This window comes from Caloenas nicobarica, chromosome 8, assembly GCF_036013445.1.
Source record: "Caloenas nicobarica isolate bCalNic1 chromosome 8, bCalNic1.hap1, whole genome shotgun sequence".
In the NCBI taxonomy this organism is placed as follows: Eukaryota; Metazoa; Chordata; class Aves; order Columbiformes; family Columbidae; genus Caloenas; species Caloenas nicobarica.
The window spans coordinates 19,050,883-19,072,227 of record NC_088252.1 but is presented as its reverse complement, the minus strand read 5'-3'; the positions used below and the strand labels follow the sequence as shown (position 1 = coordinate 19,072,227).

The 21,345-nt window shown below is 40.3% G+C and overlaps 2 protein-coding genes across 5 annotated transcripts in view; both read right to left on the bottom strand.

The window, feature by feature from the left end:
* Positions 1–273: 273 nt before the first annotated feature.
* ZNF639 (zinc finger protein 639) lies at positions 274–8,790 on the bottom strand. Of its 4 annotated transcripts, none has more exons than XM_065640439.1 (7): positions 8,772–8,790; positions 6,893–7,051; positions 6,588–6,692; positions 6,155–6,222; positions 5,465–5,572; positions 4,617–4,754; positions 274–4,341 (listed from the first exon to the last, which is right to left on the bottom strand). In XM_065640439.1, exons 4-7 carry the CDS (start codon positions 6,210–6,212, stop codon positions 3,194–3,196), a joined length of 1,452 nt encoding a protein of 483 aa, XP_065496511.1. In that variant the 5' UTR covers positions 6,213–6,222; positions 6,588–6,692; positions 6,893–7,051; positions 8,772–8,790; the 3' UTR covers positions 274–3,193. The 4 variants fall into 4 exon arrangements, with proteins under 4 accessions (XP_065496511.1, XP_065496513.1, XP_065496510.1 ...); XM_065640441.1 differs by lacking the exon at positions 8,772–8,790 and adding an exon at positions 7,898–7,975 and having other exon boundaries at positions 6,893–7,019; XM_065640438.1 differs by lacking the exon at positions 8,772–8,790 and adding an exon at positions 7,898–7,961.
* A 1,761-nt stretch (positions 8,791–10,551) lies between these two features.
* Positions 10,552–21,345, bottom strand: part of PIK3CA (phosphatidylinositol-4,5-bisphosphate 3-kinase catalytic subunit alpha) — a 46,098-nt gene continuing 35,304 nt past the window's right edge. The window contains exons 18-21 of the mRNA XM_065640436.1: positions 20,501–20,671; positions 19,835–19,952; positions 19,524–19,675; positions 10,552–18,417 (exon numbers count right to left, since the gene is read on the bottom strand). Of these exons, the coding sequence (XP_065496508.1) occupies positions 18,147–18,417; positions 19,524–19,675; positions 19,835–19,952; positions 20,501–20,671 (712 nt within the window). The 3' untranslated portion in view covers positions 10,552–18,146. The remainder of the gene's footprint in view (positions 18,418–19,523; positions 19,676–19,834; positions 19,953–20,500; positions 20,672–21,345) is intronic.

Here is a 21,345-nt window from a genome sequence, read left to right as displayed (position 1 = left end):
CGTCTGGGGCCGCTGCCCTCGGCCCCTCCACAGCTCTGCACACCCGTGCGGCGCGGGGGAAGCCCCGTGTGCTCAATGCCGTCCCTCCCTGCGCATCAGCCCGCAGCGGGGGCGGCTCCCGCCGTCCCTCGGCACCGACAGTGACGAACTCGGGGGCTGGAGGGGTGCGAAAGCACGGGGAGTTCATACACTTGGTACAGCACCGCGAGAATGACCACAGCAATGAAAGCATTATAGAGAACACGTCATCTGAGAATTATGAATTTGCTGTATTTTAAGTTCTTGCAATAATTAGCAGGATTTAAGTTTTGTTCTGAAGTCAACAGAATCTTTCATGTTAAAAAGTTATTCAGTAACAAACACGATCTGGGAAGTCGAAATACACAACGCATATTTAAGCCTAAAGGCTCAAAAGTCTGAAAAAAAAAAAAAAAAAAAATCAAAGAATCAAGTACGTATTCCTCCGAGTTTCAAAATACTTCCAACCCCATCTGCTGCTGTACAGCCCCTCGTCAGAAAGCTGCTGGAGAAGTAGGGAACGTGTACAGGCACCGGTGTCATCAACAACGGAATCTGATATACTTATTGGGTGTCTTGGAGAAAAATAAAAATACTGGCATCATAGTGATTAATTTGTCTCATTCAAGACAGAGGGAATTGCTCAGGCTCTCGGGTTGAAGACCGAAGGCTCTGGCAGTACGAGAGCCGCCTCCTCCCCGCGCGCTCAGCTCAGCTCAGCCGAGTCAAGCTCTGACCTTCACTCACCCTCTTCACATAAATAAACCCAACTCTTCCACGGGAACAACGCGCTGTCCTTGGCAAATACACTCATTCCTTTCGGCCTTCCGGCTTCTAGACGGACTCCACTCATCATCTGTTTTCTACCCAATATCCTTGATGATGTGGAAGCAGATATCCTACCTGTGTTCCTGCTAAGGTAATAGGAGACCCGCTACTCTTGTACATTTCCATTTACTTTCGCATAGATGTTAAAAAGAAAATACTAACTTTAGTCCCTTATTTATAAAATCCAACCTAAGACAAGCTTTATTTCCTAATTAGATACCATGGGGTGCATTTTAGTTAGGAATGATTTGGTTTCGTACCATTCCTATGGGTTATTCTTTTCATTCCTACTTCAGAGATAGAAATAACTCAAAGTTATTCAGGAGTCAACAAGCAAAGTTTTCTGTATCACAGAGTTCTGTGCTTTTACAAGAGACCACCCTTCCTGTACAGGACACAGTGCTGGTCTATACACTCTGCTGAAACCCACTTTTTTTGTTGTCTTTGTTTGTTTAAATGTCTTTTTTCCCCCACTTCTTGTTGTCACTGTCCCCTGGAGTGGCTTCCTCTGCAGAGCTCAGCTGTGCCATCCACCTGGGTGTCACCACCAAGGGCAGAGTTTTAAGAGAACCAGTGTCCTCCCCTCTCAGTTACACCCATATGAACAAAATTAACTTTCCACATATAAAATAATTATTATTAGAGCTTTGTTGACTATATTATTGCTACCATTTTAAGCCACCCAGGGTGAATGTGCTCAAAATAGGAAATTAACAGTTCTACCACAGACATTGTCATTCTCTATACAATGGACTAATTAAATACAGTCAGGACACCGCCAGGTTGCCCTTTTCAATGACTACACAGAAGATTTAGTAGTAAATCAGCAGTTCAAACTGACCAAAATTGTCTTGCCTCCTACAAAGAAAGATACACTAACTGGTTCATAGCAGACTTTCCAGAAATACTTCTCTAGAAACTGGAACTTCCATAAACTGACGATATTCAGCTGATTTTTATCCTTAGCTTTAAAAATCAAATGCAAAGACCCTTGCCTGCCTTGAAGCTGATAACACCAAATCTCACTGATCAAGAAATGTTTTGTACATTAATTATATCTAAACAAGGCTTGCATTAGACAATCTTACATTACGAATTTACAATCAATGCAGAAAGAAACGAACTCCGCCACTAATTAATGGGCAATTTCACCCTGATAACTAGCACAATCTAAATGGTCTCACCCTTATTTTTATCTGTCCAAGCATCCACTCAGAAATACAGCTACAGAATGAATTGTAAAAAATCACTTCTAAAGATTATAATGGCAGAACAGCACTATCTAATCTGAACAGTTGTGCGAGATCATTTGAAAGTGATTGAAGTTAATAAACTTTTTGTACTGTACCAGTGTTTTAAGCCTGTATAAAGTTTAAAAATTTACAGAACATAGCTGACCTCAAATTAGTAGCATTGGAAAGCTGATTATAAAGCTACAGATTTATAATACAATTATAAACTAACAGACTTGCTCTAAATGAGGTTGGTGACATACATCATTTCAGTGACAACTAAATTAGGATTTTAGATATGAAAAAATCACAATCTTTGTACATTCTCAGCTGGAACACCTAGCAAATTACCTTACAATTACTCCATTAAACATGACCCAATCTGCACACAAGCAATATGTGTCTACTTGGTGCATTAAAAGACAGGAACTGAAGGTAAAGAACAGACACAAAATCACATGGGAGCTCTGTAGTACATGTGTGGGAGAGAAGCTTGTCAGACAGTCCAACAGACAGGGGTTGAAATTAAACACTGAGCAAAGAAAGTGAACAATGAGGTCGGATAGGTACCCCAATAGAAAAACAGGACCATTTTAAAAGCTTATCAAGAGTATAGAGGCTGGTATGTGAACTGGGAGATGTCCACACCTGGGAATTTTTAGAATGCCCTTATCTTTGGCAGGCTGGTGTAATTTACTCAGCATGAGCACAATGAGCTGCTGCCACAGAGGGTAACATGAGCTGGACGTGCAGCTGAGATCAGTATGGCATTACTTAAGCATGGAACTCGGTGTTGGCTTTCTCTTTGTCCCTTTCCAAACTCAAGAGATGCCCTTGTACATCAGATGTGAAAGTGCAATGACCATGAGAACTGCTATCACAACATGCAACTACTCCCACTGTCCCTCCCCCCAAAATCTGATCCACCACACTGTGTGATTATTCCTACAGAAACCCCTAGGGTAAGGAAATTCACAACACCAAGCTGTTATACATGCTGATACAAAGATAAAAACATTACAATTGTACAACTGCTGTTAAAGTTGTATTTAATATCACATTTCAGTGACGGGAAATGGATTCCAATTGTAACAAATTGATTACAAGGAAAGTAATCATGCTGTCTCATGTATCTGAAGATGACTTAAAAGATCTTTTTCATTTCCAAACCTCATTAAACAATCGGTACATTTATGAGGCAAATCTGCTGAATGCCTGAAATCCAAATGAGTTTTAAGGTCTTCAATCTGTCCTGTTGAATATTCACAGTATTGACACAAATAAATCCCTTCAGATAAATGAGAGCTTAAATGCTTGCAATACTCTAACATACCTGAAAATCCCTTCCCACAGTCATCACAAACATGAGGGAATATTTTGGTGTGTTCAATAGCTACATGCCTGTTGACATTTGTATGCAGCCTGCTCCTAAAGCCGCACACTTGGCATACAAAGAAGTTTTTGCATTTGTCAAAACTGATTTTATTTATGAGACTGTACTGTCCACGCTCCTTGTTATTATAGCTGTCACTTAACTCTATCAGCCGACACGCGTGTTCGTTCACCACGTGGCTATGCAGATCTTCCGGATCATTTGTTTCATGCTCACAGAACTGACACAGATACTGCTCGTCACAGCTGTGTTCCTGGAAGTGCAGGTACAGCTCGCTGCTGGAGGAGAACTGCATATCGCACTGCTCACACCAGTAAAGGTGGTCGTTGAAGTGAGTGTCTGCTATGTGCTGACTCAGGTTCTCAAATATCACTGTTTTGTAATCACAATATTTACAGATGTACGGATCCTCCTCGTGGAGTTTTACGTGCTCAATGAGCTGCACTTTGCTGGAGAAGCTTTCTTTACAAACTTTACAGACGTGAGTGTCCGCACACGTCTTATGCTTCAGGATCATGTGCTGCTTTAAATCAGAGAAGTACTTGCTATTAAACTCACAGAGCTCACACTTGTACAAGCCACTGCTGTTGGCTCTCAGCAAAGGCCACTTCTGTTGAGCGGTGATATTCAAAGCCTGGTTCTTCTCAAAGATTTTGCAGGTTTCCAGAGGGATTTCCTCTAGGTCCTCAGCTTCCAGCTTCTCAGGTGACACAGTTTGTGTTTCTATATCATGAACTTCTACAGCATTCACTTCTGTCGTAGAAATTTCTACAGTTTGAATATCGAGAGGTTTCTCTTCCTCTGTAGGGCTGTCACTGAAGATAGGTGAGTCACAGAAGTCTCTGCGCATTCCGTGATTAGTACCTTTATCTGCAGGAGGAAAGAGGTAATGCCAAAAAGTTAAAAAAAAACCTGCAAAGCACCTGGGTGCATATTTAATTTTTCAGTTAGTTGTAGCAGCATACAAATGCAAAAAGCAGTTATTTTTCCCCAGCCAGACTATATATTATGTTTAACTAACAAATAAAAAACGGAAACTACAAATCTTTCACCTCTTCTGTCAAAGCAAAAAAGTTACATTAAAAGCTACCAGCCATGCTGTCCAGCTTCCCAGCACCAAAGGTGCAAATACACATTGATTTTACCTTTATCCTTCTTTTTGGGGTCTGTGTAGTGCAACCCCACAACATTTGAATGGGACCCACTCCACTGAGAAGTCCCAGCATGCACGGGACTCCCGTCATCATCTGTGTCCAGGCTCTGCACGGGACTGTGGAATCTACCTGCAAAGACAGGAGGATTTTCTTGTCATCGTTTGCCTATTACTAGTATCGCCATCATTCCTTACAAAATAATTCAAAAGGTGACAGCTCTGTCTTTAGAATTTCAGCAAAAAATAGTGAGTTGATTACACTGGAAAAAAACTTTAAATCCTTAAATGAAACTTTACATTTGAAAGACAAAAAAAAAATATTCTGAGATGTTTCTGTACATCACATTTTAACATACAGTACTTTGTAAGACTTCTGGAGACTTGCTGGCTAATTTGAGTGAAAAGAAAAAGAAATACAATAATAATCCATCCTCACACTCACTCTGCTAAACTTTACATCCACTAGTCAACGTTTTACAAAAAGGCATTTTGTTTTCCGTAAGTACCAGTACAGTTTGATACAATTGCTGGTAAATTCCATCTCAGCTCTTATTTACATCAGCTTTATATTACCTATCTAGTGTATATTTAGACAACCAAGTCTAATCATCATTATAAATGCTGCAAAATTGAAGGACCTTTCTGTCATCATTTTTTACTTTGGAACTTGTATTTCAATTCTAGCAATTAAACAACCTTCCACAGGTCTAAGGTGTATCAGATCACAATGCTGCTCAGAAGTCACCCGCTACATATTTTCTACTTTATTTACTTGTATGAATATGAGCACAACACATTTAGTAAAGAACTGCAGAACAAGACCCCAAAATGTAGTCTTACCTCTGTTTTCAGAAAACTTTATATCCGGCTGTTTCATAGAACAGACGCTATAGCAGTGGTCAGAAAAAATTCCACTGTTGTCTATGTATTTGCTTGCACCTGAAGAATCTACAGCAAAACAAAACAAAAAGTTTTAATACTAAAGTGTGGATGTAGCTCCATATGTACTTGAAGTTCACCCAAATTATCTTAACCCGCTGCATTTTTACTTCTTGTGTTGGGAGAATTCTGTGCTGGTCAGATAACATTCCTGGTGTGATTTACAACTTCCAGCCGTTGTCCTGATGTTTGGAGTATCAGACACAATCGTTATCAAACTCTGCTCCCAATGATGACAGTGACAGGAGCACCGTTTGTCCAGCACTGAACACTTCTGGACACCTCCATCCCAACTGTTACAAAATCCCTCCCCTTGTGCGTCAATAGGATCATCTTCATTTTGTAGCTTGTGCAAGTTTCCCACTTTGCAGGGAGCACAGAACAAAACTGTTCAGATGCACTGACTGGAAGTGGCTGCACAGCAGAGCACAGAGTGGGTACTCAGTACATTCAGACCAAGACCTCTTATCCTACCCTTTATATTAATGACTTTCCATGTATTAGCAGATGAGGTCCCTTCTTGTAACAAAGTAATTATCTTGAGAAAAAATAAACTTAATAAAGTGGACATAACTCAAGCTTTAGACTGACCTGAATATCGAGAAGGGTGTAAAGTCTTCCTTTTCCTCTTTTTAGGATGTTCATTCATTTTAAACAGTCTAAACGAATTGTGAAGTGAAAACATTCAAGCATTAGACAGACTTGTTTGTATGCAGGTTGTCTTTCATTGCTTTATGAATCAACACAAACTTTCTGAAAACCCTCACGTTAAATCTAAGAGGTTTTTCCTATTCCTTTTTCTTAACCCCAGCCCGTTTTGTCACAGTTAAGAAAACATTAAATGCACACAAGTACTGAAGTCTCGTTTCATATTCCAGCCCTGGAATGACAGAAGTTTCACCAAAAAAAACAGGTCAGTTCTCCAGCACCCTGGTGCCTTTTGTTAGAGACCAGATATTCTGAAGCAGAGTCCTTCAGATGAAGTTTTATGTTGAAAATACTAACAGAAGTCATGCACTCTTACCAAAAAGTCCTAGACTCTTCACGATCAACAAGCAGAACAGCTAAGCAGCTGATGGCTGTACAGCTCCCAAACTCAGCGAATACGTCAGCTTGAGAAGATTTCCATCTACAGAGCAACAGCATTTTAAAACACTTTAAAACTTGAACCCCCCCCAAAACCCCAGATACATAAGTATTACAAAGAATGAAGTTATAGAAAGTGAAGCTAAAAAACATAAAGTTGATATTAATTTTGATTTAGAGTATCAAAATTAATAAGATAGATTCATTAGAGTACTCATTTTTGTATTGTCTCAGATTACTTGCCTTTCACTTCATTTGGCAGCTCCTGACAACAGAAAAATTGATGGAGACACCACCAGAAACGCCTGAGCTGTATGCTGGCCCGGTTTTGAAGCGGCGAGGCTGCAAACACGGACTCCGATGTGGTTTCCTGTAACACCACAGCACTCACTGGCCTAGGACCTGCTAAAGCCAGTGCCATCCGCCACGGGTGAAAGCGGGAAAAAGAGGCTCATCAGGTAAATCCTGATCTCATGGGATGAAATAATTTGTCTGAATTAAGATTTTAAGGAGAGAAAACCATGAAAAAGACTTTTTTTTTTTTTTCCCCTAATATCTTGTGATGGTCTAGAAGAATCAAACACCCTCATCGCTTTTTCTGCTTGCGAGGGAAGAACCTGCAGCACACGGGGTTTTATCCCAGTTCACACGGCCCCCCTTCTCCCCGCGGGCCGGCCCAGGCCCGCCCGTTCGCGGACACCGTTCCCAGCTCCCGGGCGCGGTTTTGAGAACGGCTCGTACAGGCCCTGGAACGCGAGCTCCCCGGAGGCCCCGCGGGGGCTGGAACCGGGGACCGCAGTGGAGGCAGCCACGCCGCTCCGGGCCCCCCCGCCCCGGAGGCAGCGGCGGGCGGCGCCTCAGCGCGGAGCCGGGGGCAGGGGCGAGGCCGCGGCCGCGCTGCGGTGCCGGGGAGCGGGCCCGGCCGGGAGCCGCCAGCGGGAGCCGCCAGCGGGGAGCGCCGCAGGCCCGGCCCCGCCTCAGCGCGGGGAGACGCGCGGGCCCGAGGGCGCTGCGGAGCTGGAGTCACCTCTCTCCGCCCCGGCGGGGGACGCGGGGCGGCGGGCGCGGGTTCGCGCTTCAAATGGCGCCGGGGCTGAGGGGGTAAGATGGGGGCGGCCGCGGGGCCACGGGCCGCGCCCGGCGGGGTGAAAGGCGGGAGGGAGGCGGGCAGCGGCGGAGCCGCGGGGCTCCCCGGGGCTGCGGGCTGGGGCTGCGGCCGCTGCTTCCTGCGCGGCCGCCGGGACTCACCTTCCGCTCCGCGCCCAGCGCCGCCACCGCCTCCGCGCGCGGAGAAACCCGCGGGGAAGGGGCGGGGCCGGCCGGGGACACGGCGCCCCCTGGCGGCCCGACGGGCCCCTCCTGCCCGCCGCCATGGCAACCGTCAGTTCATCCCTTGCCTTGCACACGATACCGGCACCGCACCGCTGCAAACGGGCTGCTCAGAGAAGGGCTCCAGCTCATTTTCCTATAAAGGCTTTGTCCGGGGCTTGTAAAGCGTCTGGTAGCATGTAATCTCGTATTGGAGAGGGTGGGCTCATATTTTACACAAGAGGGGGTGTGCTGTAAAAGCAAGAACCTCATAACCTACAAATTTAATTTTTGTATCAACATAGAAGCTGCCATATAGGCAAATCAATATACCATAAGGACTGGAGAATTTAAAAAAAAAAGCAACTTTTCCCCTTTCAAAGTTTTCCGAATTCATAATCACAAAAAAATTCCTCTTTTTGCTCATTTCATCTTTGCTTTTTTATGCCACAGTATAGAGCAATAAGTTCTATTTCTCCACAAAGCAGGATACTTTCAAGATAGCAAGATGCTGTTTTAAAATAACTCATTTTGAAGACACCAGCGAGACCATTACAGTCACTTAATTTGATGACTTAAAACTAATCATGGAATTTCATACATGGAGCTATTCTGCTCTTGCTTAGCCTGAAGCTACCTAATTTTAAGATCAAGCTTCCAATTCCAATTCACAACATCCCTAAAGCTGTTGCTCCAATGACAAAAAACAATATATATATATATGTATATATATACACATATACGCCGTACTTCTGGCCTCAGTTTTATTCATTAGCTAGGAGAGACTGGATTTACTCAGTTTATAAAATCCTACCTTTAGCCTTTGTCCTGAAAGCTGGAAACATGTCTTTAGGGTAACATGATTTGGATAGAGCCATATAGAAAGAGCTTCATCCTGCAATCACACCGAAGTTTTGACAGTAAGCAGCATGGCTATAAGTAAATGTATTCTTTTGAACACGCGCTGCTGAGCCCTCAGAAATAAATGTGGTGTATCTATTATCTCCAGAGCTGAACTGCCAATCAAAGATGATCCTGGCATCCCAGGTCAGTTTGTTCTCTGCTGTTTAATCCAGCCGCAGGAGCTGAGGTTTTGCCAGGACAGTTTGTGTTCAAGTTCTCATCAACTGGCTACAGCCACCCACATGGGTGGATGCCCACGTATTTCTCCCTCTAGTCACCAAAAATTTTCCATGTAAATATTCCAAAAAGGAAAAAAAGAAAAAAAAAACAACACACACACCCACCATGCACACACTTTCCCCAGTTGCCAGCAGAGGGTAGCAATGGGAATTTACAATCCGTAATTTGCTTAAAAAAAAAAAAAAACAAACTATGAAACCTCCAAAACAAATAACAAACAACAGAAAAAAGAAAAACCACCACCAAACACAAAATACGCACACAGAACACCCCCCCACACACCCTATCCCCCCCAAAACACACCAAACCCCTTCCTTTGAATTCAGTCCTGCTCGGCAAGACAGAACAAGACCAACCAAGTTGCAGCACAACACATCTCTGTACCTTTTGTTTGATTGCTTCTCCGCACAAAGCAGCACAGCCCAACACCACGTATGTCAGATAAAAAGGCAAGACTTGGAGTGAAAAGCAAACATCTGAGGAGAATCCGCTTTGAAGCCGCAGACCCAGTTCAAAGTCACAAACATCAAACAGTGTCATCAAGGCTTCAGATAGAAAAGTCTAAATGAGGTTTTGTTTGTTTTTTTTTTAAACCACCACGTGCTCGGGATGTTCAGACAGCTCTGGGTCAGGGTTTCATCACCTAGAACCCAGTCCAAGTGAAAATACAGAAAATCCTGTGTGATATTCACCTTCTGGTTTCAGTCATTCACACAGATGCTCATTTCAATTAGTAGGGATGTGTCTTTACTGAAATAAGAATGGGGCAAACTATTTTTTCAGTGAAAGCAGTAATTGTAGTTCATGATAATCTTTGAAGGTAGATTGTTAGCGTTTAAAAGGACATATAGGAGATCATCTGAGGTATCCTGTCTAGCATCAGTTTTCCTGCCTTTTTTTTTTCCCCTGGGTTCAGATTTCTGGATCAAGTCTTTCCAAATCAGGTTGGAACCCAGAGTGATTTCTCAACATAAAATCAGGAGAGCTCATTGAGACTCTGTGCTAAAGCAAACTTGGCAAATCATTCTTCTGCTTCACCAGCATTATTTTGCAAGTTTTCCATGGTTTTGATGCTTTATGGATGAAGACTTAGAACTACCAAAAAAAGACACCATGATAATGGCAGTAAAGTCTTAAACTTCTATTTGAGCAAGAACTAATGATGCCCTTTCCTTGAACCATCCTGTGCATTTAAAACATGGCAGTAACTACTCATAACCATTTCATAGTTACTGGAAAAGGTAAAACTCACCTTATGCTGTAATAAACAGAAGTTTAATGTGTTAGTTCAGATTACTGGAACTAGCTACTTCAAAAATCACCAGCCATACTTGGATTCACTCTCTCCAGACTAGAGCTCAGCTCCAAAATAAGTGTAAAGATAATGATGTCCTTTTATTTGTAATGATGTAACTTTTTTTACAGAGCTCAAATCCGGTGCAGACTGAGCACCTGCTGGAACGCAGCCCTTTTCCAAGCAGTGCTGATCGGAAATAAAATTGACTCATCTACAAAGTTTAAAGCTTATTGGGGACAAAGATGTATATAAGCGACCTGACACTTCCCTCATCCCTCCAAAAAAGTGAAATTCTCAGCAAAAGAGCTCAAATCCCTCCATATCCATGCAAGCAATTCCACTGCAGCCCCATGTTCTTATATTTGCCAGTGCATCATTTCCCAGATACGTGTCTCACTCTCTGAAAACTAGTACTGGATACAGAAATAAACCTAGTTTGTTTGTTTTTTAAACTATAGTTTTGGTAACAAAAGCAGGAAGGATATTTTTCAAAACCAAACCAGATTGGGTTTAGCAGAGGCTTTAAAACCATCCAGCTAAAACACTTGAACAGCACCTGCTCTCTTATCACAACTTCTACAGCTGACATCTAAAATATGTTACTTATTTTGAAGATCAACGTGTACAAGAACCAACACCACGTGCATCTAGGACTTCTTGCTCATAAATAATGCAAATTCTATTTCTGTTCCCCCCTACAAAGTAATAAGCCGTTTCTATCTTCTAGCCTTTTTTTGAAAGCAGAGCTGCAGCACCAAATCACACCTCCAAGACTGAGGATTCCTTAAATTCTCACTTCAGAATTCACAAGTGTACCAACCATATTGTTTTAATTTAGTTGTTAGTATACACATTAACACTCAAAAGTGTGATAAAAACCAAACAAAAGTAGGGTTTTTTTTAATAAACAGCATGTGATACAGACCACGAAGATAAATAAAAAGCAGACTTTTTACAGTTTCCCATGAACACAAACTACAATAAGTATCATAGGCCAAACTTTTGTTACTTGAGTAGCACAGCAGAAGGGGAAAAAAAGCTTTTTTAAAAAACATTTTTAAAAATTTAAATTAAAAAAAAAGTACTGCAAGACTATTCTCAGTATGACAACACATGCATCTTTCTGCATCTTAAATACTTTTTTGGCCCATTATTACTAGAAATGTCTTGCTTTCTAGCTACTTTACCACAGGACCTTTATTACAGAATTACATACACATGGCAACATCCCTCCCACTCCCTAGTAGTGGTTATTTCAAAGATAATCGTCTCATTTTTTAAAAGATATTTCAAGCACTGGTGGGTGTTTGTACTCTCCTTTTGAAGCCAGAAGCTTTGCATGTCTGCATCAACAAAGTTACATCTAAGCATCAAGAGATGACACCCTCCTGGGCTCTATTTATCCAAAAAGCCACCAGGATCCTCAGCTGCCTTAGGACATGCATTGCCCACAGGTGGAGAAAGGTGAACCTCCAACCTGCCCTCTGCTCAGCACAGGGGAAGCCACACCTGGAGTGCTGGGTCCAGTGCTCCCAGTATAAACTGACCATGGACATACTGGAATGGGTCCAGCGAAGGGTTATAAAGATGATGAAGGGATGAGGGGAGGCTGAGAGAGTTGAGATTGTTCAGCCCAGTGAAGAGAAAGCTTGAGGAGCATCAAGTCAATGTATATAGTTGGTGGAGAGGAGGAAAGACAACAGGCAAGGCATTTCTCAGTGCTGCCCACTGAAAGGACATTAGGCAACGAAACAGAAGAAGTTTCATATAAACATTAAGAAAACACTTTTACTGTGGACTCTTGTTTCTCAGACAGGCTCTAGACCCAACTGGATGATGTCCTGGGCAACCTGCTCTGGCTGATCCTGCTTCCAACAGGGCTGATCCTGCTTCCAACAGGGCTGCTGGACTGGACAATCTCCACAGGTCTCCACCAACCTCAGCGAATTTATGTGATTCTGTGGAAGTTCTTGCAATTGTGGTGCCAGCTGCAATGACCACAATACTTTCAAAATTTTAAGCCTGAGAATCCAGGACATCAGACTGCAGCCATATGTATTTTAAATCCTTTTCTCCATCAGGAAAACGGATTTCGTTAGTGTAGGTGGACATTCACAGTTAAAGCTTGCAGATGTGCAAGAGGGCAAGGGGAAGAGATGATTCTTCCAGGTGATGAATTAGACATTTATCTTCACAAGATAAGATGAAGAATTTGGACCACAGTGGCTGTAAGACAAGAAAGAAGATGATTCATCTCTTCCTCCCTTCCTCTTCTTTCCCCTGCCCCTAATGAAACAGTAAGACAACTCTGGACAGCCTGGGGCAGTTGATAATTCAGGATGTAGAACACTATTAATAAGGCCTGGGAACAGATTATATGTACTTAAACCAAATAAACAAAAGAGAATGAGACTGCAGTGATGAGTATCCATGTTTTGGCTCTTACGGATTAACTAAACTACAGCAGACAGAAGATTCTTAGGAGAAACAGCTTCTCCTTGAATTAGGCTTTCTATAACTTCAGCAATATGATTAGGTCAGGTTTAACTGTGATTAATTTAATACTAGAACAAATTCCTAACAAAACTGAACACAGTTGCACTGAACTAAATGGTTCCTGAACCAGTTTAATAGCTACTGGGGAACTAGCACTAGAATTTCAGAAAAAGTCAAGATAGAATCAGTGTATTTTTTGCCTTCTTTATGCTAAAAGAATATTGCAGCACATACAGAAGTGACAGTAAGGATACTTAAACTTAAGACACATTTATGCAAACCAATGGGGACGTTAGCTTCAAAGTACAGGCACAACATTGCTTCAATTGACCTTCTCTTACAAATATTTTATATTGTTCTTACACTATGGGCATGTCCCTTTTTTGGGGAGAGAGGTGTGGGAGAGGGAAGAAATAGGGACAGAGGGATCCACCTCTGGCTTAGACTCAGTGGTGCTAATACAGCAAGACCTCATCCTTCTATAAGTCTATCCCATAAAGCTCAGGAGTCAAGAATACTGCATTGCAAATTAAGAACAACTATTCTTCCTAAGCATGGGTTTGACAAGTCTTTTTACCATGAAAGAGTAGGAAGAGGAAACATTTAAGGATAGCAAGCAATAAAAATCCTGGAAGTCTCAAGAATGAAAGTAATTATAGACAAGATTACAGCAGATATGTAATCTGCTAAAAGTAAAATTGTCAAGTGTTTATCTGGGCTGCTAGTAAACATTCCTCTCATTTAGAGAGTACCTTTCATACTGAAACTTATGAATAAGTAACCTGGAACTGTAATATACATATAGTCTAATTCTGATTTCATATGCTGTTGTGAATCAAGAGTGACCTGAAGTCAGTGTTATATCAGCATAAAATGAAATCAGAATTTCTCAAAGACCAGAGCACCTATACATGGGTTAGTCTACGCAGATCGCGAACTTCTATATCCAGTTTCCAGTTGGCTTCCCTTCATTAACATAGATGTAAAAAATAAAGCAAAACAAAAAAAAAACCCAAACCAAAACTCCCACACCAGCTGCAGGGGTGATGAGCTACACATCATTTTGGACAGATAGAGCCTTACCTAAACTGAGACAATTTTCAGCACAAAAAAAACCCCAAATTCATTATTTGTATGAAACATATATTGCAAAATTAAATCGGGATTCATAAATCTGCAACAACATCCACAGCTATATAGTATTTTTAAAAAAAGTAAGCACAAATGTGGTTCTTCTTCCATTCAAGTAAAACTAAAACAAGATAAAGTTTTTTTTTAAAAAAAATCTTAGAAGCAGCGAGTTACAATTCTTTCTGCAATACCACTCCATTTTCATTAACTTGAAGCATTTTCAAGATGTCAAAGACATCAACAAAACAGTAATTTCAAGTGGCTTTTTTGATATTTGCTTTTTGAATGGGTCCAGCCCAGGCCTGCAACCTGTACAGACATGCAAAACAGGAGGAAGTCACAATTATTATTAAGAACAAACGTTGGAACATGCCAGTTATAAAATGCCAAAGCAAAAGAAGATACCTTCAAATTGTCAACAAACATGGGCTACTGACCACCTTACAGGTAATATTTTACATTAAAGGGAAAGTTGGAAAAAACTCCAAAACAACCCTCGAAACCACTAACAGTAGGGCCATTACATACAAAGTTCTCTACAAGCTTGGTAATTTCTATATTGCCCTTAATATGCAGGCTTATATTTCTCCACAAGATACCAAACCACTCAATTTTGGTTTTATTGAAAAGATTTTTTTAAAGTTGTACTGCAAGTTTGTGTCACCTATGAAAAAACACTTATTGCACCCCTTCAGAACAGAAAAGTGTGCATACTTAAGTCAGTACAGGTGCTTTTTCTGCTACCTTTAGGAAAGCAATATATTTTTAAGAAAAACTCATAGGCACCAGCCTGTTCTGTCATTAAATAAAACAGTTTCACAGTTGAAAACGCTACTGTCCTTAAATTTTATTTCATTAAATCACTATTTCCCAATGCTTTGTAATAAAACATACAGCCCAATCCTGGCCTCCTTGCTCTGGTAGCCCCACAACCAAGTTTTGCAAGAGCAAGGTGTCAGATTCAATTCAAGCTCAAGCTACTTAGTGTTTCATGCAGCTGTCAGAATAAAAGGGCACATTTTAAAATCTCCATGTAGTGGGATTAGTTAAAAAAAAAATCCAAATTCTAAGCAATCTGTTAAAATCTAGAGGTCAGTTACAGGTGCTTTCACAGTCTGTGAGCCGCTCTTATTTCTGATACTGAGAACAGATGACACTCTCATTTTTACAGCAATTTAAGTAAATAGTACCTCCACTATCTTCAGTCAAGTTACATTAGCACAAAACTGGCACAACAGGATAAGGTAATTAGGGTTCAATACTTTGAAGCTTTAAAGTTTTTTCTTTCCTGAAACACTGGCAGAATGTTTTTCAAATGCCCATCCTGGTTATGGTAAGAACAACTGCTTGAAGCCCATGAGCTCCTCCTATTTTTAATTTTTTTTATTTAAAGGCTATAATTATCTCAAATCATATTATGTCTGTATCACTATGAAGTTTCCTTCCCTTTACTATCTGATGTTCACAATAACTTCTACAGCTTGTGCACAGCATTTAGTTGCATTAACTTCTGAACACAAAGCCTGATTCCTCCTACCTTTCTGTTTGTGCAAAAATGGTGCAGAACACTGTATGCTTGAACTGAAAGACATTTGTACTCATATTTACAGAAGTAAATAGCTAGAAAAGGGCAAAGTACAAAAGAAGCTGCGCTCATCCAATAAATTTGAATACACCTTTTCATCCAGGCTGCAAAAGGCTGACCATCTCTTAGATAAATGAGGTAAAGCATTGTTTCAATACCAGATAAATAAGGATAATATAGCACCTAATGTGGCATTTGTGCAAGTTTTACTCAGTTAAATTAAGAGTTACAGCCAACAGGGTTTCAGATTTTGTGAACTAAATTTAAATTGAAGCTAAGCCATTATTTAAGAGCTAAACCATTAGTGTGTTGACCGCAAAGTAATATTTACAAGGGTAATTTTGCTCTAGAAAGTATGACCAAGGTTAGCAAGAGTTAAAATATTCATATGAACAAAAAGGAATATGTAACAGTCAATAAAAAGAGTAATGGGAAGTCTGTGGGACTAGTCCAAAATATTTCATAGAACTAAGGAAATAAAACTTCACATTCCCCACACTATTCTTTGAACTTCGGCAGTTTTCACAAAAACAGGTTTCCCCCCACAACATCAAGTATCCATGTGTGCAGTAATCAACTGCGGGATCTTGACTATGAAAGCGTCTTCAAAGACCAAAGCCTTGGCTAGACAATCCCCAAAGTCTTTCATAATGTAATCGATTGCACATTTTTAATATATTACAATTCGCTAAATGAAGCCAACCACTCATTACCTCATCAGTACAGCCTGCACAATGTACAGTTTATTTATATACTTATATTCTAATCTAACACCAGCTGTCAGCATATTTTATATTACATGGGGTATTGCACTTTGAGTGGCACCTCGGTGTGTGTCTGCAAGTGAATGAGCTGAACCCCTGAAAGCCCCAGACCTTTGGAATTCACTCCAAGTGCTGCCAGTCTAGCAAGTTTAAAATGTCAGGGTGAGCATCACCCTCGAAATCATGGGTTTCACTAATTAAAAAAAACCTGTTTCATAATTAGAAAAACAGTCCTACCTGAAGTTGTGCATAAGGGCAATCTGAAATCCTCGGTACTCTGAACAGTTTGAAAAAGTGGTGCCAATTTAATTGATTGCACACATCATAATTGTGTTGGAGGACAACAACTAGATTTACAAATATATATTACACACACACACAAAACAGACACAGCTATAAAATGTTTGGTAACTCTACATGCTTTGAGCTAGCCAACGTATCTGCTGTATGTTGAACTGCTTATTATTCATCATAATGAAAATCTAAATTGCTATTTCTGATGTATCTGTTACTGGATTAAACCACCACTTCCAAATGAGGAAGAGAAAGAGGAGAAATGGTGGACCCAAAGACTGAGGGTTTAAATGTACATTCCTTGAATAGTCAGCGTATCACTTCAGTAATGTAAAGAGTGATGCCCCAAATTTTTTTGAAGAGACTTAGGCCAAGTTCACCACTGGCATTAGTGGGTGTATCTCCCACCACTTCAATGGTACTTGTATCCTCTTTCACCAGGGTTGAATTTGGTCCTAGGAGTATATCTCTGGTCACCTTCAGTGACGTTAATGGAAACGGGAGTCTTGGACAGATAGAACTGGGCTGCGAAATTAAAAGAGTGAATATTGGACAAATCATGTAAATAAAGAATATATATTAATAATAGTTCCTATTATATAAATAGCCTTTATAAAAAAATAATCTTTCAATAATTTTAATAACTCACCTTTCTTCAGGTTCTGGAAAACATGTATGAAAAAAATCTATTCAGTTCAAGTTAGATTAAAGCAAACCTAAGGTGAACACTACAACTCTGTTGCACTAAACCCAATTCTGACCATTCAGTTTCCAGGTTAGCCAGTTTTTGGGGATGATAGGGAGTTTCCTTGTGAAGGTGTGAATTGCACCCCTAGAAATACTGAGCAGAAGAAACACCATACTGAACAGGCCTACTTCCTACTGCTTTCAGAAACCGTGCAGATGACGGACCCAGAAATCAAAGGGTCATCTAAACCCCATAAATGTTAATGCCTCTGAGCACATTTAAAAGGCACTGTCCTCTCACTATTGTTTTTAGATCTTTGAGCTTAAAACTCCTTCCCTTCAAACTATGCTGCATTTAAATATTTGCTGTCATTTGAATTCTCTCCACCCTTCTCAATCCAACATAGTCTCCACCTGCTGTACCAGAGCTAAGGTAATATGTGATGGACTATGTTCATGCTAGCACTATTTTCTTTTTTCCTTCCAATTTATCCTATCAAATGAAAAAAGTAAACATTCTTCCAAGTTTACCTTTTCGGGCTTAAGGCATAACATGAAGTCACACATCATACTAAAGCTTATTTTTTGAAGTGTACAATTTTAGTGCTATCTGAAACCCTGTTTTACATTATTTTTCAGTTGTCTGAACAGTTCATCTCTTTTCTTGCCATAAATTCTAATGTTGTTCGTGGTTTGTGCAATTCCTATGCAACCAGTCTCTGCTGCTAACAGGTATTAACAGTGCAGTACCCACAAAGCGGGCCATCAGTTCTTGTTTTCTTTGCTTTCATTTCAGTTCAAAGCATGTTGCTTTATTGTGTGGAAGATCCAGTCCATTTTTGTTGTCCAGCCACCATGGTGAGCATCATTCATCTGTTTCATGAAGTACTCAAGAGCTTCCTGCTCTGTTTTGTCCAACGCAAGGGTCTTTCGAATGTACGCAATATCGTCAAATGACTGCAGTTCTGGCATTCCTGAGCCAAGCATCATGGAGAAAAGATTTATGAAGAGATTGGCATGCTGCCGAATTGCTAGATAAGCCTTATAACACATCTCCTGAAACCTGGAAGAGACAGGGGAAAAAAAAAGCTCAATGTATTTCCTTATTAGATGCACATTACTTCTTCACCTCCAAGACAGTTTTCAGGCAACTGAGAGTTAATAACAACACCATAATGTTGCTGAGGAAATAAGCTCATTTTCATACTTATATTATCTTCATTCTGTAAGAAGTAGTAGTGGTCAGAGTAACGCAACAGCCAAACTGAAGACAGGCTTTCTAGCCTAAAACCTCATTTGCAATTCATGCAAGTGTTCCACACATGTTTCTGGGAGTTCACAGAGCTATTTTAGTCACTGCTACTGACATTTCAGATTTCAAAGCACATTTCCTGACATACTGCTGCAAACAGTGCTTTCCTGGTTATCAGGGACACGCTTCTTTCCCGTAGTTTTATGAGCACGCTAGATACTCTGGAGAATGCATTTGCAGTATCACAATATTAGGCAAGAAATGCCAGTTTATGCTGAAATCATTAATTGAAGTCAGGTTAAAAAATTGCAAAAAAGCTTCACTGCAGCATTGAGATACTATAATTCAAAATCTGTCTTCCAAGCCCACAACATAATGGAATTAAGATTAAAATTGACATCTCTCAAAGACTGGATCTCTGGAAAGACAGAATTTATGTATTTATTTACTATTATTATTTTGAGGTTCTCCTTTCTTAACAGGTTCTGCAGAATGTCACAAGCGACACAAGCCAGCTGAAGAGCTGATACCACAACAGCTGTAAGAGAGAGAAGTATTGCTGAGTGACTAGCATTACACCTGACATTTAAGGATTCTCAGTTTTTGCAGATACACAATCCCAAGAGGACTTTAAGTGTTAAAAAATCAGATATTTAAAAAATGTATTTATTCACATGTCTGCTGACCCTGCCAAGCTAAAGTGGGGTTTCATGAACTGAAGGCCACATAAGCGCTAAGACCATCCACTGATTTACAACTGGATGACTGATCTCCAACTAAAGAATTACAACATATCCACTTCAAGCCAATTAAAATACTACTTTTCAGTTAAAAGGTCTAGTTATTAAAGGTCACCAGTAGTAAAGTGCATTTTAGGTATATACTCTGGAATTTAAATGCTTAAAAAAAGAGCTCACCTTTCAAACTCCCTTGTTTTGGTACATTCTTGGGCTCCTTTACTAATCACTATTAAAAAGTCTTGTGTTAAGACAAATGGCACACGTTCTCTTTTATAACCAAATTTTTTCTTCTTGTGATCGAGGAAGTGCCCAAAGTCAATGTGAAACAGCTTGGAAAGACAGAAAGGTATTTTAAGATTAGTAATTCCTTGTTTAAATGATGTCATAGTAAAATTCAGCACTTCTAGTTCAGATGGAATTTTTTAAAACAAACTCCTGTCAAAATGAGAGATGACATTAGGCTATATTTTTACAAAAACGTATCTTACTTGTCCATCATCTTTTACCATGATGTTACTATTGTGACGGTCGCCAATGCCCAGTATAAAGGTAGCAACACAGTAGCCAGCACAAGAACGTGTAAACAAGTCAATAGCTGCATCATACCTATGGAAGACAAGCAAAGGAGATATTTTCCTACAGATATTCAATAATAAATGTGCAGATTTTTTTTCCCCTCCCTATTAAGTAAGAACCAATTTCTACTATCTTCTCTCAATGAAGCAGAGTTCCTGGACCTTATCACTTTATCAAAGTAAAGAAGAAATTCGGCATACTCTGAAAACAAAAGTACTTACAGTTAGATTGCAGAACAGTAAAGTAGTTATTAAAGTGACTGTCCCTTTTTTGAAGGCCAGTGTTTTTCATTTTGATAAGTTACTGTTAAAATACAGACTTAAGTCATGTCTTCACCATTCTACCTCCAACTTAAGCTTTGCTGCTGAGAAGTCACACAGCCACCCAGACTCATAAGAGCTACAAGCAGGAATACCAGGCAAATGAGAGCAGGAAAAAACCAAAACAAAACCACAAAAAACAAACACCAAAAAACACACCCACAAAACCAGATGGACATAATTTTGCACTTGAACTTCAGTTCTCTAAGTTTCTCTAAGAGCACATGAACAAGAAAAATAAACAACAGGAAATCTCACATTTCTCCTTTGTTCTTGTCCTTGAGCCACTGATGCAATGTATGGCTGTTGAACTGCAATGCTCCTTTTAAGCCTCCTTTACACTGAATCTGCATGATGGTATGAGAGCTCCTCACCACCTCGATGAGTCCCACACAGTCACCAATAGACAAACAACCATAAGGCAACATCCTGCAAGAAAAAGATGGTTGGTGGTTGTTGTTGTTTACCCCCAGAGTTAAGTTTTAAGACAACAGGCAGCAGACATATTTGATAGCCTTTATCTGGTGTCTTCTGTTACTTACTTTAGGATATTAAAATGTTTTAATGTTTCACAGGTGTATTATCATTAGTCTTGTGGAAAAAAACGTACCAGATATTAGTTTATACGGAATGGCATTCTGCAGAAGCTACTGCACCCACAGACTATTTAGAGGCGGAGAAGCTGCGCGTGTATCAGACTGGGTAATACCAACCTTGTGTGCTCAGATGAAGGTACCAACTACAAAGAGTCATCGCACAACAGGGCTGCAAGTTTGTCAACTTTTTCAAAGCAAATCCCACAGATACCATCAGCAGACCAGAGTGTGGCTAGTGTGTGTCAGCTCTTGTAGCCTTGCCTGGTATGCAGATCCCTCACAGCCACTTGAATAAGACTTAAGTATTTTTCAAATACGATCTTATCTTTACAGAATCCAATAGTTTAGCCAACTGAACGTTTTTTTTTTAAAAAATTGCTCTAACATGTACAAACATGCCTATTTATAGCATTTAATTTATTACCCTTGGGAGAACAGAAGCAATCTCTGGTAACAAACCAATGCAAAAAAACATTAAGAACAGTATTGCTTGAGAATGACCTCTAA